This window comes from Phoenix dactylifera, chromosome 11 (assembly GCF_009389715.1).
Source record: "Phoenix dactylifera cultivar Barhee BC4 chromosome 11, palm_55x_up_171113_PBpolish2nd_filt_p, whole genome shotgun sequence".
Taxonomy (NCBI): Eukaryota; Viridiplantae; Streptophyta; class Magnoliopsida; order Arecales; family Arecaceae; genus Phoenix; species Phoenix dactylifera.
In genome coordinates, this window is record NC_052402.1 from 1,263,327 (window position 1) to 1,278,048 (window position 14,722).

A 14,722-nucleotide genomic window follows, 5' to 3' on the forward strand; every position below is an offset into this window, starting at 1 on the left:
ATAGTGTGTTCGATTGGTTGAGTTGGTAAAATGATTTGGTGTCGATGCTTAGGTCTGATAGCATTCTCACCCTAGTATGTGCCAGATTGTTTTTTTTATTTTTTTATGATGGGTTATTTATTTGAGATGGCTTTTGTTATCAAGGGTGGTATGAACGTACTGCAGGAATTTGATTTCTTGGTGGGTGGTGTTGGTTGACACTTGCGACACCCTTCTTTTGCGCTCTTTGGCGCCGTTTTTGTTTTCATATTTTTATTTTTTTATAAATTAGTGTGACACTTAGAGATAGATATTGAAGATAATATTTGGTTAAACTTTTACTGTTCCTTGCTTTTTTTCAATTTTTTTTAAAAAATGTTTCCTGCCAAAAATCTTAAAAAATTATAAATAATTTTGGAAATACAACAATTTCATCATTTATGTTCTTTCGTCTAGTTGTTTTTCCCTTTTTGGATTTTTGAAAACAAAATTAAAGAAACAAAAGCAATACCAAACTAAACTTTTTAGCTTTCATTTTGTTCTCTCTCCCGCGCGCGCACACAAACACACACAAAATTCTTCTGTGGGGATATTCGTGAAACTTTGCGAATGCAAAATAAACGTGCTACTTGCCGGCGAATGAGTGGAACTCCATGCACTTCTGTACCTCACAAATTAATAAAAATATTTTGTCATATAAATTTATCAAAGCCTGATATAAATTGCAATGGTTAGAAAATGAAGGTTGTGAAATTATCTTCTCGGTGCTAATAATTTACATGCCACACCAATTTCTAAAAGGTGATACTTGTATATTTGTACCATTGTAGTCATGTGTTGTGAAATTATTTTTTGTTTCTTTTTATTTTAAGAACTTTTCCATGGCTGTACTGAATCATCCAACACAAGGCTTAAAATAAAAGTGTCACGGCTGTTATAACAATTTCATTATTTGATGCATTATTTGATGCCATAATAGTTTGCTATAATAATCGCTATTTTTAGTTATACTTTTTTAAATAAAAAAATATTTTGTAAATCAATTTTTATATTATTTTTTGAAAAATATTATACAGTCTGAAAAATAATTACTTTAAATTCAATGAATGGTGAATGGTCACCTATATGGCCAATCATGCGGATAGTACTATATGGGCTGACGATGGGGAGTTGCCCCGAGCACTTCGAGATTTTCTATTTTTTAATTTTATTGGGTGCATTCATACTCGTCAGATATAAGGTACCTGTCCTTAAAAAAAAGAAAAGAAAAAAAGGTGAATGGCAAAATAATACCATTATTTTCTTGTTAGAGTCGGAGGGCTTATTATTTTTCAGCCATGATGCTATCATAAATCCACGACAATGGCAATTATTTAATGATAAAAATTTAAAATACTATTTTTGAGATAATTAATAAAAATTATAAATATTATAATGGCCAATAATGGGTTTTTTGCTGTGGAGGTCTGTCATTACGGGATAAAAAAAACCTCTATTCAAAACGGGCCAAGTCGCCCGATTCGAGCTACAGATGCACCGCGGGTGCAACGGGCCCCTAACATGCGCCACTTCACGTGAGGAATGAGGACACCTGCGGTACCCATGCTTCCGTTTCACGCTATCTCGTGCTCCCTCGATCGTCCTGCTTCCGAACTGCAATAAAATATCTATATATAATATAATATAAAAAATTAAATTTTGTATATAGAATTGTCGAGTGTATATTAAAGATTGCAGGTTATCCAAAATAAAAAATAAAAAAAGGCAAGTGGTAATTTTTTTAAAAAAATGCCACATGTCAGTGGATTAAAAAACTGATAAGAAGCCTGAAGGTCTTCATCTTCTTCAATTTTTTCTTTTTAATTTTCCACGCTACTTAGATTGCTTATTTATTTAGAGTAATAAATATTCTTGATATTGATGGCAAAAAAATATTTAAGGAAGTGGAATATAAAAAAGTTGCAGAATTCTACCTCTTCAAAATTCACGTAACTAGCACTGCAGCATGTAAATATCCATATATATTTACTATTTATAAATTTTCTCTATGATTATTTACTATACAACATTATTTATGCCGTGTCCATGACTATGCAAACATTATTTAATGATACATGCAATATTTAACAAATCATAAAAACATAAACATAATTACACTACTCATTATTTATGATATAAAAAGTTATTCTTTTGTAACCCAATCAAAATTTACCCATATAATCATATTCACAAACTTTGTATGCCTACTAAATCCCATGCAGCTCACGGATCTAGAGCTAGTTATTATTATTATTATTCAATATTATAAAACAAGTCAGAGATTTCATTTTTACTCACTGGTGGTGCAGTGTGTACCGGTGTCCCTCTTCCAAGTCCCAGCTTTCCTACAGATTTTTTTTTTTTACTAAAACGGATGATTCATATTGTTGGTACGGATACATCTAAAAAAATAGCAAATTATGGAACGCTCTAGGTAGACTCTCTCTCTCCAATCCACAAGGCTCCTCCAAAATGATCGGCCACATATGAGACCATCCAATCCACGACCTCATTAGCCTCTCTATAAACATGCTTGACCTGGAGCACTACGCTGCCACTAACCATGGCCTGGATTAGGCAGGTTCTTCATATAGATCGTTTTAACTCTATAATAGCTTTCACTTTGATAGGTCCATTGGGACCTAAAAATTAGGGTTCCATTTGGGAATAATACCCCATGCATTACTTCGTGCTTCTTATCACATCTTAAAGGGTATATCAAAGCATGTGAGAGAGATGTTTTTCGAATTTAAAAGTCTATCAGATATGGTATGCTGTTCTGAAGTGAAAACTAACCACTCACTTTGCAATGGATCTAATCTACACTCAGTGACATAATGGTTTGGTTGCTGCATTTTTTTTCCCATCATTGCTTACAATATATAAAATTATCTCATGCCAATAGTTTAAAATTATATAGAGGTTTAAATCTTATAAAATAATAATTTGCAGACAGCAATTTTTGTCGAGTGATACTATTGTTTAATGCTTAGTATATTTAAAAGCCACTATGATAGCTAACGTTTCGTTAAAAACGTCACTGGCGACGAGAACTGATAGCTAATCAACCGCTGTAGGTAGAGGTGCAATTTATGTGAATTGTTGGATTTTATCCAGAGCCTTGTTATAATCCATTTATATCAAAGAATGAGCATCTGAATCTCTTTTTCTAAAGTAAAACAATCATGTAAGCAATTAATGAAGGGTAAATGTCGTCCAAAAATCCTTAATGCCTAGGTGTCGATAAAAGCAAGATTTAGATGTAGTTGTAAGGTACAATAATTAAGATAACTTGCCAGCTTGAAAATTTCAATAAGAAAATTGCCTCTTTTTATATGTTTATTTTTTTCCCTATAGCTTCAGCTAACAGATGATGATTTTTATTTTGTCATAATGCTCGTAAATGATATTGGTAGCAGCACAAAAAAGTAAATTACAAAAAAAAATTTAGATTGAGAATAAATTATATTTCAACTTAATAGTTAAAAAATTCATGCTTATTATTTTGAAATTTATTTTTATTTAATATTTTATCTTAATAAATATTAGCCAAATAGTTAATTTGAAATGAGACCCGAATGCTATATCAAAAAATATTTTAAAAATGACCAAAATATCTTAAGTAACACAACAGCCACCTGGAGACATAAAAAAATATATGCATCCCCCCCTCCTTATTTAAAAGCAATTTTAATTTTGTATATAAGATAAACAATTTCACTAGCATCACTAATTTAATTAGGTATAAGCGTAACAAGTGTATATTGTTATAATTTACCCTTCACAAAAATCACCCGAGTCATGTTCAATGCCCTTATGATTTGTATGCGGAAGAGATTTTTATATTATAATTTAGGTTTTTTGTAAAGATTGGAATAGCAAAAGAAGGATCACTATTTCGTCGCAGTGATTAATGATAGTATCACAGATAAAATTACAATGGTACAGAGAAGATTGGCATAGCTTCTACACAAAAATGACGTGCATAAATTGAGAAATAAAATACTACAGCATGTGTTTATTAAGCCTAATCATGAGCCGATCATTATGCTTGTGAATAGATATGAATGAATTTAGAGTCTTAGCTTTGGTGGCGAGGATGTTAAAATTTAAATTGGACTTTAGAGTATGTCATTGAAGTGTCAACGGTGGAAGATCGAAAGAGGGAGCCCCTATATTTTGGACTTCGATCGTTGGTTCCAGAGGGCCTTCACGTTTTTCCAAACAGGAGCAGGGTGACAAATTTTTACAAACAAAGCCCTCTTTTTTTTGACTGGTTCTCCTTTTCTCTCTTCTAATATTTTTCTCTTTCTAGTCTCTCTCCCGTCTTCTCTGCTTCAACTCCCCCTTTACTTTCTTGAAACTTCGGGCAAATCCTTTTGTTGAATCCATCATCATCTCTCTCTCCGTCCGTCATGCACGTGCCGTCGCTCTCGGATTTCGTTTATGCTCTCTGGATTCTGGGCTCGTTCTGGAAGCGGGCGAGTGGGCTCGTAGTGGAGTTTGCGAGGCTTTAGAGCGGCTGGTCTTGGTTGTATTCGTGGATTTTTTGAGTGGGGTTCTGGGGATCTGGGTCGGGAGCGCTGGCTGCGATTCCGGGCGTCGGGGTTGTCGTATTTTGATGGCAATGCGCGAGAGATGGGGAGAATTTTCGTGGAAGCACGGCCTGCTGCGAGTTTTTAATTGTCTCGGGCATTGAGATCGGGTTCTTGGTGAGCATTGGGTTGGGCGATCCGGGGGAGAGTCCGGGGTTTTATGGCGTTTCTTGAGGTATCATAGTTTTGGACGTTGGAAAAAAGTTTCTGTTTTAAACATGTCTTTTCGATCTTTCTGACAGATTATGCCAGTGTCAGATTCATTATTTTGACCGAAAAATTTAATTTTGACGACTCTAAATTGATCTTCTCTTTCCAAGTCCACTGTCCTTGATGTAAGATTTGTGATGTCTTTTAGGTTCTCTCTAAGGTTTACGAAGCCTGGTCCTGTGTTAAATCCAGATGTCAGGCCTCTGGTGAAATCTGCCGCGCCACCAGTTTTCGATTGCTAGTTTTTTCTCAGAATACTTCAAAAACTTAGGATGCCAGTAGAATCATGTCTTGTTTCTTCTTTGCACTCGGGTTATATCCAATTTATGGAACTTTGAAGTATACTATTGGAGGAAAAAAATGGTTTTTGTGCACTTTTTGAGGCATCAAGCAGAGGCATTCAATATGATTTAGACTTCTCTATTTTGAGGACTGATCTATTGCCGATTTGGGTTCATCATTTTAGGTTTTGAGCATCAATTTGCGGCTAGATTTAGACATCTGTGGTTTTGAGGACTCATGCATCCCAGCTTTGGGCTTCATCTATTTTAGTAAATATATATCAAGAGTATAGCGAGGGCACTGGGATCAGGTCTTTTTCCTTTTTGCCTATTGGTCGGTGTGGTTCTTTCAGTGCTTGCTTTGAAAGGTAGTGCTTTTGGTTCTGCAATGGGGATCCAATGTTTCTTTCTAGCTCTCTGATTGATGGCAGGCCTTTTGCACCACTTTTTCTTGCAAATACTTGAGTGAGTGGGTGTTGAGAGGATCTGGTGGAGTTTGAAAAATTCTAAAAGTTGGATTAGTAGATTGGGGCTCTGGGTCCTCTCTCACGAGATATAGGCTCCCAGTCACAAGAAAAGTGTTGGGAACTGTTCATATCCCCAACTGTGTGACAATGACTGTTGCATGCTAGTTTATTGAGTAGTAGAGCCTTATTCTTTTGTGTGTTCGTGGAGTAGTTTTATGGATTTTGGGGATTCTCTTGGAGAGAGGGAGCAGAAGATCAGAGTTACTCCACATTGCGTTCCCAACATGGGTCATTCCGTGACTGTTTGGGATCAGAGATCAGAGATTGAATGTACAAAGGACTGGAATGGAATCGATCATGTCACGCTTAAAGCGCCGCGAGGAGCTTCTGCTCGAGTGAGATTCTCTCCCTTCTATCTTTTTATTCCCCTTTTTTAATGCATCAGTTTTTTCCTTTTGCGGTTTGCGTTCCTGTTGACTACTTAATATTATTGAGCTTTGAGCTTTGACATATAGACATTTGCATTTAATCTGTTAAAGTTATTTTGGTTTAAAAACATCCCTCTGGTTTATCTTGATAATGCTTCTGTCAGCAATCCAGGTTAGTTTGCATGGAGGGCAGGTTGTTTCATGGAAAAATGAACGGGGTGAAGAGCTGTTGTTCACTAGCAGTAAGGTGCAGTTATAAGAATTTAGCAGAATCCTTTTCTTTCCATTAATGCTTGAAGGGTTATGACATGTTAAGTCTCCTTTTATGGTTCTTTGTTTCTTTGTTATTTTCCAATTTTATATGTTTCCTTTCTGGAATCCAGTTGGTAATGAGAAAAATCAATCTAATGATGGATGTGAAGTTAATAAACCCAAGGATTCGTATGGTATGCTTTGTTTTGATTTTGCAGAAGATTTTTATAAAAAGTGCCATTGATTCTAGTTAAGGCTGTTAAATATGCTGCTATTAAGCCCTGAGTCAATAAGGCTGTTGTTAATTTGGTATTATTTGAGATGCAGTACGGATTGACTTGATGCTGTGTATGCCAGAGTTTGTAAACCTCTAACAAATTCATATTGTTAGCTCAGAATCACATGATCTTTGTGGCACTGGGGTTGCCGCTATCACTGCAATTGCCACTGCCACTGCATCCTGCAATTATGTAAATCTTTCAGTGTGCAAATTATGGACTATAAATATTTTTTGCGCTCATTCGAGAGAATATAAAGAAGCAAAAGTAGGATCTAGCATGCTAACTTAGGGGACTTGTATATGATCTTGGATTTCATCTGGTATTGGAGATATCGATGACTATAGTATGATATCAAGCATATATGCTTGTGTATTGCTAGATGTAATGGTATTGGCAATATATTGTAACTCAGACCGGAAGCCAATTTATGAGACACATTATTAATTTATTATAGATTTTTTAGAGTGGCTGCTTATAGGCAACCGAACACCATTGACGCAGCATTTTAAGATAATTTTATATAACCGTCAAATTTACCTCTTTACGAGATGATGACATCCAGCATTCTGAAATCGCGTAGATTCTTTTTTCTGATAGGTCCGCGATACAGTTATTTATCATTTAGCTGTACATTATTTTGAAGACTGCTGCATCTCACAGGGTCGCTGTTGGAAATTCTGCCCCACTAGGATGTCTTGTGTATCTTATATTTCATATACTCCCACCAGACCATTCTTTCCTGTCATTTTACCCGAAATGTAAAAACAAAATATGCATCCTTAGAAGAAAACTTTTGTTTAAAGTTTTTGTGTTGCCTGGTATCTTCTGTTTGTGCCTAGCATCATCAATTGTTCTGGAGACTTCTGCTTGAAATATTGTATCAATGCACTCTAACATTATGCTGAATTCTTAATTCAGGCGATCTTTAAGCCACCAAAAGCAATGCGGGGAGGAATTCCTATATGCTTTCCGCAGGTGGTGTCCATCACTCTGATAGGTTTCTATATCAGTTTGGTCAATCATCTAATTCTGCTTTTTACTCTGTAGTTTGGTAACCGTGGTTCACTGGAACAACATGGATTTGCAAGGAACAAGACATGGAGCATTGACAATGATCCTCCACCTTTACACCCCAATGATAGCCATGGCAAAATTTCTGTTGATCTGCTGCTTAAACCATCAGAAGATGATCTGAAGTGCTGGCCACACTGGTATGGGGCTTTACTTGTATACAAATTTTACAATATTTTATATGGCGAGGACAGGAATAGCGATATATCGAACATGAAGTGTCAATCGATTTATATGAGAAGATAATAGTTTAGTTGCATTGAAGCCCTTCCAAGCCTTCTTATCCTATGCATTATTGACATGTATTGTTTACCTATGGCCTCAATAAAATGTTTCTATCTAAAACTTGGCAAAATTTTCCTGCTCTTGTTTGAATTAGTATTGTGCCTCTGCAGAAGAACATCTGTCATGAAATCTCAAAACGAGTGCTGATACTTTTAAGTCACTTTATGGAACTTATGTATCAATATGGTTTCTAGATATAAAGTTTCAAATATTTTATTTACATGAGAACTTAAAAAGTGACTCGATCATATCAGCAGCTGGGAAAATTGACTTGAATAGGTTGATTTTGGACTTTCCAGTGGAAATGATAAGCTAGTTGATATATTAATTATATACACCTAATTAAAAGGTTTGCAATTATGTTAACGTTTGAAGCATGTTTATAGGCACATTTTTTAAACTATTTTGCCTCTATGGCTTTAGACTTTATGAGGGGAGAGAATCATTCTTTACCTCAATAGGAAGTAGATAGTATCAAGAACAAGATTCAATTCTCATCGGACAAAATAAAGTGCAGTCTACTAATTATAGTTGTCATCATGGAACTTTTTTACAGAACTCTTGGACGTATTCCACTAAACTTTGTAGCAATATCGATAAATTAATAACCACTTTTTAATAACTAAATTTCTGTTTAAAATTGTGTTGCTACTACTGCAGTCATCATGCACACTTTAAATGAACATCTTCTTTTGCCAGTAATCATGCTAAGTTGGTATTTCTATGACAAACAATCTACATCATTACATCAAACAGTTTTACCACTATAATGAATTGTTTTCTCAGATGGACATTTCTTTCCCAGGAATACATGGATTGATAAGAATTTGAGGTGTAAATAGAATTCTGGACATATTTTCTGGGATATTATATAGTGGGAGCATGCTTAAAAGGTCTATTCATAATGGACATGAAGATGATGAGTCTGTCATGCTTAGAGCACTCGTTGAGCATTTATCATTACTGGCAATCTGAACAGCACTTCAACTGTTATAGGTTTCTAACATCAAAACTGAGCTTACTGAGTACTGCCATTTTGCTGGATTTTAAGCCATTGGCAGATGTAATTTGATCATATGAGAATGATGAAGCATACCAGCTATGTAATTCTTTTGAGGGAGTACGTCCTCAAAGTTCTCTTAAGGCCTAGGAAGGCCTTGTTCCTGTTTATATTGGTATCAAGGACTTGAGGGTGCCTCCTGTCAGAATGAAAAGGAATTGGATAATCACTAATATATAGTTAGCAAAGAAGGAGAAAGGGATGCTGACAAGTCCTGAAGGTGATGGGAAACGAAGTGATTAAAGCTTGTTGTTGCTTGACTGAACTTCGTAGACCCTTTGGCAGGATCCTAGCAAGACAATTACATGATTTGAGGGACAAACATGTGAAGGAGGTTGCACATGATTGACTGGAGTGTTAATACAGTATACATATAAAGTTCCTTATGAAGATTATTAAAGATTTTTTCGTATCAAGCTGATGGAGAGGCTGCTGCCAATAATAGCGATGACAGCAAATAAATCATAGTGTACATTGTCATGGTGAAAGCCAGCGCAAATGCTTACTTATGTGCAGCTGGATGACCCGTGTAATTTGCTTTGTCATACGTTACATTTGACATAACTGTTGGACAACAGACAGAGACCATTTATTCTGCAATTTTCTGTGAATTAATTTTTGCCATTTCTTTTTTGCCTTTTACCTTATCATTCTTTCATGTTTCTATTTTATTTTAATTCAATAAAATTTTGCATATATATAAATAATATATGAATATTATTTGGGATTTCAGTTTTGAGTTTCGCCTTAGAGTATCTCTTGCAATGGATGGAGACCTCACGTTGATATCACGAATTAGAAATATTGATGCGAAGCCATTTAACTTCTCATTTGCTTATCACACGTACTTATCTGTTTCTGACATCAGGTATGTTTTCTTATCATTATAGCATATTTATTTTGTTAAGTTAGAGATAGGGACTGTATCATCCTTATTGAAAATTGAAGATGAACATACTTTCCATTTAATGGGCAATTTTGTTTTTTTTGTTTTTACTGTAAAGGTGGCATGATGTCCTTTGCCATAAACTCTGGTGCATTTTAAGTACTGTATCATACTTATGGGGCGTACAATATTGACTCAGTAGGGTACCGGTACCAGTATGGCACCTAGCACTGGTATGGGGCTCCATACACCCCCCCTTACCAACACATGGTATCAATTGCTATGTCGCTCGAACAATATGCCATGTGGAGTTGTACTATACCATATCGCTAAGTCACTAGTTCAAGGCCCAATATCGAGACTTAAAACATTACTCATCTCTTTGAGTTTGTGATGTGAATTTTTCTCCTTCAATAAGGATTGACATCTGATTGTTCATAATGAATCTAACACATATAAAGTTCATCATCTTTTCTTGTTATGTCAGGTGCAGAGATAAAGTTTGTTACATTTTCTTGCTATGTTGAGTGCAGCTAGTTTCTTCTCTGACCTTGACTTGTAAAAGGAGGGAATCAGTTCAATCTTTCAGTATAAATTTCTATAGCCAAGCTTTATATACAAATAGAGCAATGTTTTTTAAAAGAAATCTGATATATGGTATCTCAGAAAAAGTGGAAAAAAATCATAACTTTTGGGTTCTGCATTCTTTGTCCTTTCATTTGTTTGTCAGCAACAAAATATTTCCTGTGGGTCTGTGACATGGCCTGTTGGATCCCTTTTTGATTGCAAGACTATGTTTTTGTAATTAAGTCCAATGATATCAAATCTTGGATGTCAGAATATAGGTTCTTGTTTTTGGTGCAAATTAGCATAAAATCTTGCAATACAGATTTTAAATTGCGGTAGAAAGGACCAGGCAACAAGTGTTAAAATTATTCATGCTATCTATGGTGACTAGAAATTTTGATTGTATCTGAGTTCATGTGCTGTCAATGCCTGGAACTATGTAACGGTCATGGTTTCTTTTGTCATATCAAATACTGTTGAAATTGTTTTGTTTTTCAGAGTTGAAGAACCTTGTTCAACCTGTCTGATCATTCATCTGTTTTTCCTAAATTGCCTCAAATGGTATATTTTATAGACTTGTAAATCCGAGATATTCTCACTTTGTTGTCTACATGAACCTTGTATCCACAGTGAGGTGAGGATAGAAGGTTTGGAGACACTTGATTATCTGGACAATCTTTGCCAACGAGAGCGCTTTACAGAACAAGGAGATGCCATAACATTTGAGTCTGAGGTAAACCCTTTTTGGTCATTGGTGTTGCTGAGAATCCTTTTTTCTCTCTTTTCCAACAAAACTTCAATCAAGGTTTGCACCATGTGCTATATACCCACCATATACCATTCTGTAAAGTTAGAAAACACGATGCGCATGCCTTTTGCTTGCCAAAAATATGAACAGACAATTTAAATGTAATAAAAGTTAATTTGTCGTGTTTTTTATTGCATTTTTCTGCTGATAATGTACCCCCAACACGTGCACGAGTGCGTTCCCGTTCTTACAGTATTTGACTGACTGGTTGGTGCTGTATAATGATTTATCGAAACAGATAATCTTGATCTTTGTTCTGATAATTTGCAGGACAAATGATCTATCAAACTGAAATTCACTAGGGATACTGAGAACATTGTGAATCTGCCAGTAACATATAACATCTTGAAGACATGGAATGCCAAATGTTTAGGCAAGAATTTCAGTGCTGATTGTTTGAAATAACTAGGATGTTCCAGATTGTGACTACTATCATGAAAGAAAGTAGCATGCTAGGATGAAGGCAGAAAGACTACATTATAACTGATTTAGGAACTGAACCAATCAAGAAAGTAATAGAGAATGTACTTAGATCCTATCTTTATTTAAATCTCAGTGGGTCTCTAAAATTTGCATCTTTAAGTCTTCGAATAAGTATATTGGCTGTCTGAACTTAGTTTTCCATCCTTGAATTATCCTGGTTCTTATGATTCTAGATGTGCAGTTATACAGAAAAACAAGAAGGATGTTGAAGCATCATGTTGGGTCTATGTTACATACATTAATACAACATGCTTGTAATGCTAAAACACATTAAATATAACTTTGTTTTTTGTCTTGGCCACCAAAGATAACAAGTTATCGTTAATTTGCAGGTTGATCGTGCTTATCTTGGTTCTCCAAATGTAATTGCAGTATTTGACCATGAAAAGAAACAGACTTTTGTTATAAGAAAGGAAGGGCTGCCAGATGTTGGTAAGATACTCTTTCCTACCAAAGTCTGCACATTCGTTTCTATTGCTGGTCTGCATGTGCTTGCTATTTGTGTAGTGCTATTTCAGATCTTTTCTACACAAAACTATGAATACTTTGGGTTAGGGAATTTCTTATAGAAAGCAATTTATAGAGGTGTCAACCAAGGAATGCCAGATATATGATTGTAAGTTCTAACAGGAGAAATCAATTTCGATCATGCATCTGAATTTCTTTATTCCATAAATGCAATTAGCTTACCTGATATTCCAACTTCAGATAATCTTTTTGTCCTGCGCATATAAAAATGTTAAGAGAGGCACTTAATATTGCATAATATTTTTGGAATAAACATAAATTGATAAGAGAGGCACTTCAGAAACATGCCTGTGCTTTTTGCGGTCCCTATATACATAAAATGTGCTTGCACATGTAGAAGTTGCACTCACTGAAGTTTCTACTTCACTTTCATGCTTGCATTGTTAAATATATAGCATGCACGATGCATCCTTTACAAGTATCAGACAATCTACGAAATATAAAACATAGAAAGAACAATGCAAAACTCCTGCCTGCTATAGCTTTCTCAGGATTCAATCAAGGAATTCTCTTGTATTAATAGAGAATGTTATAGTCTTTTCCTGCAAGCTGAATTTGTAGCTTTTACTTGATGTAGTTCTCTGCTAGCCCATTTTGTAATGCCATTTACTACATGCGAGTACTTAAATTTTGGCACCCAGCTTCTTGAGGCCAGAGTTCTGATTCCATAACTTTTGTGAGGGTGTCCTTACAGCTTGATGTTTTTCGATGTACAATAAATTAAGAGGGTGTGCTGCATAATTTAGCTTCATCCACAGATGAAAATGTGGCGGGAAGCAATGTGAGATTGTACAGAAGCATCTTAAGAGTTCTTTTAGTTTATAAATGTTTTCGGTTCATGTGCTAATTAAATTTTTTTGCCGCCTTTTTTGCTATAGTTGTCTGGAATCCATGGGAGAAGAAATCCAAAACCTTGGTTGATTTTGGAGATGAGGAGTACAAACATATGCTCTGCGTAGATGGTGCTGTGATCGAAAAACCAATTACCTTAAAACCAGGCGAGGAATGGACAGGACGGCTGGAGCTCTCCGCTGTTCCTTCCACCTATTGCAGCGATCATCTCGATCACATTGGGGGCCGGTGAAGACAGTTGCACCTGTTTGCGCATTACTATTTACCGTGTTCAGCATTTCTACGGGAGATTTTTAACATGTAGGAAATTTTCATGACATAGCAGTGCATGAAAACATCGCATGCTAGGATGATGTCTTCCATTGTTTGTTTATGCTTAATGGAATTACTTGATCCTTATTATAGCGTTGTATGTTGTAACTAAGGACAGGTAGATTGTATAATAGATTCTTAGAATATGACGGTAGGAGCCCGGTGATTATGTTGCTCCTAAACTTGATTATATGTTTCTCCTTCTAAACCTGCGATTCTTCACCTGGAGTCTGCTAACTTCTACGTGCTGAATCTGTCTCGGTCAACTGTTGCAGTCATGGTTAGGATGTTGTCACAGTTGCAATTGCCTCAACCCTGATTCTAAGTAGACGTATATCATCAGAATTATTGTGGTTTTTGTTGCTATGCTTTGTTATGGATGCAAATAGTATTTGTGCTAAATTACTGCTATTATATGTAAATTATAGTTGTTTTGAGGTGATGCTACCATGGTCATTGCAGGATATCATTCTATCAATATTGTCCATCTTTTCTTTTCTCGAGGAGGGAGAAGTGAGTTGCTATAATAGTGTGTGATGACTATGATAATCTGTGATGGTTTCCAGCTGTGGGCATTGGCATGATGAAGATGAAACATGGCAGTGATTCGGATTATGGATATCAAAAAATCTATAATAAAGTGCGTAAAGTACATAAGTTGAACTCTTGTTTTTCCCTTTTTCTCTGGAAAGAAAACCCATGCTAAAACTTCAAATGAAGCATATTGTTTTGTCTTACGAAGACAAACCCAGCCTGACTGCTCCTTCTCCCTTACCTAAGACAACGCATCTAACAGGTCCATGTAACTCAAAAGGGCCGACTCAACCTGTAACTTAGACCTATTCAAATATGGGGCAGCCTGCTCGGCCTTGATCCTCCACAATGACGAAGCCGCCGCAGCCTCCAGCTTCTTTGCCTTTGTCAAACTTTTTTTTTCTTTTTTTTTTTTTGATACAATAGCGGCTCACACACCACGGGTGTGAACTTTTGCCAAGGGGGCCGAGGTCGGATTGGAGACTAAGATTTGGAGCTTGACGATTGGCAAACAAGCGTTCTTGCTCCCTCTCGCTCTCTCATGGGCAGAAGGGCAAGATGAAAGAGGGGATTGGGAGTGGATGTAAACCCTACACCCTTTTCATGAGATGCTTGCCGTACGTCTGGAAGGATTCAACGACAGGGAATGGACCGAGGTTCATATCAAGGGGAACAGAAACCATTGGGGTTGATTTGTGTGGAGCGGGTTGGGCGTTGTATAGCTGCCCTGCTGGGCATTTCTACTCTTGGCTCCCACTCCCAATCATGCATGCAGCCCATTTGGTTCAAAACCCCTAAGGCTCA

General features: G+C 36.1%; 1 protein-coding gene and 1 pseudogene across 2 annotated transcripts; both read left to right on the forward strand.

Moving 5' to 3' along the window:
• Window positions 1-3,924: 3,924 nt before the first annotated feature.
• LOC113462802 lies at window positions 3,925-4,038 on the forward strand (annotated as a pseudogene).
• Window positions 4,039-4,236: 198 nt separating this feature from the next.
• Window positions 4,237-13,747, forward strand: LOC103708356 (putative glucose-6-phosphate 1-epimerase). Of its 2 annotated transcripts, XR_005513782.1 has the most exons (9): window positions 4,237-5,966; window positions 6,172-6,246; window positions 7,451-7,507; window positions 7,580-7,743; window positions 9,682-9,816; window positions 11,032-11,134; window positions 12,025-12,124; window positions 12,915-13,001; window positions 13,099-13,747. XR_005513782.1 is itself a non-coding variant. In XM_008793245.4 (8 exons), the coding sequence occupies exons 1-8, from the start codon at window positions 5,787-5,789 to the stop codon at window positions 13,302-13,304; spliced, it is 1,020 nt and encodes a 339-aa protein (XP_008791467.1). In that variant the 5' UTR covers window positions 4,240-5,786; the 3' UTR covers window positions 13,305-13,729. The 2 variants fall into 2 exon arrangements, 1 of the variants encoding a protein (XP_008791467.1); XM_008793245.4 differs by lacking the exon at window positions 12,915-13,001 and having other exon boundaries at window positions 4,240-5,966; window positions 13,099-13,729.
• The last annotated feature ends 975 nt before the right edge of the window (window positions 13,748-14,722 follow it).

Bases quoted from the DNA above. Each gene is read 5' to 3' on its own strand.
- LOC103708356 (XM_008793245.4), top strand. From the start codon at position 5,787: ATGGATTTTGGGGATTCTCTTGGAGAGAGGGAGCAGAAGATCAGAGTT. The intron at 6,247-7,450 runs GTGCAGTTATAA...TTCTTAATTCAG, and splicing joins TGTTGTTCACTAGCAGTAAG to GCGATCTTTAAGCCACCAAA. The intron at 9,817-11,031 runs GTATGTTTTCTT...TTGTATCCACAG, and splicing joins TTATCTGTTTCTGACATCAG to TGAGGTGAGGATAGAAGGTT.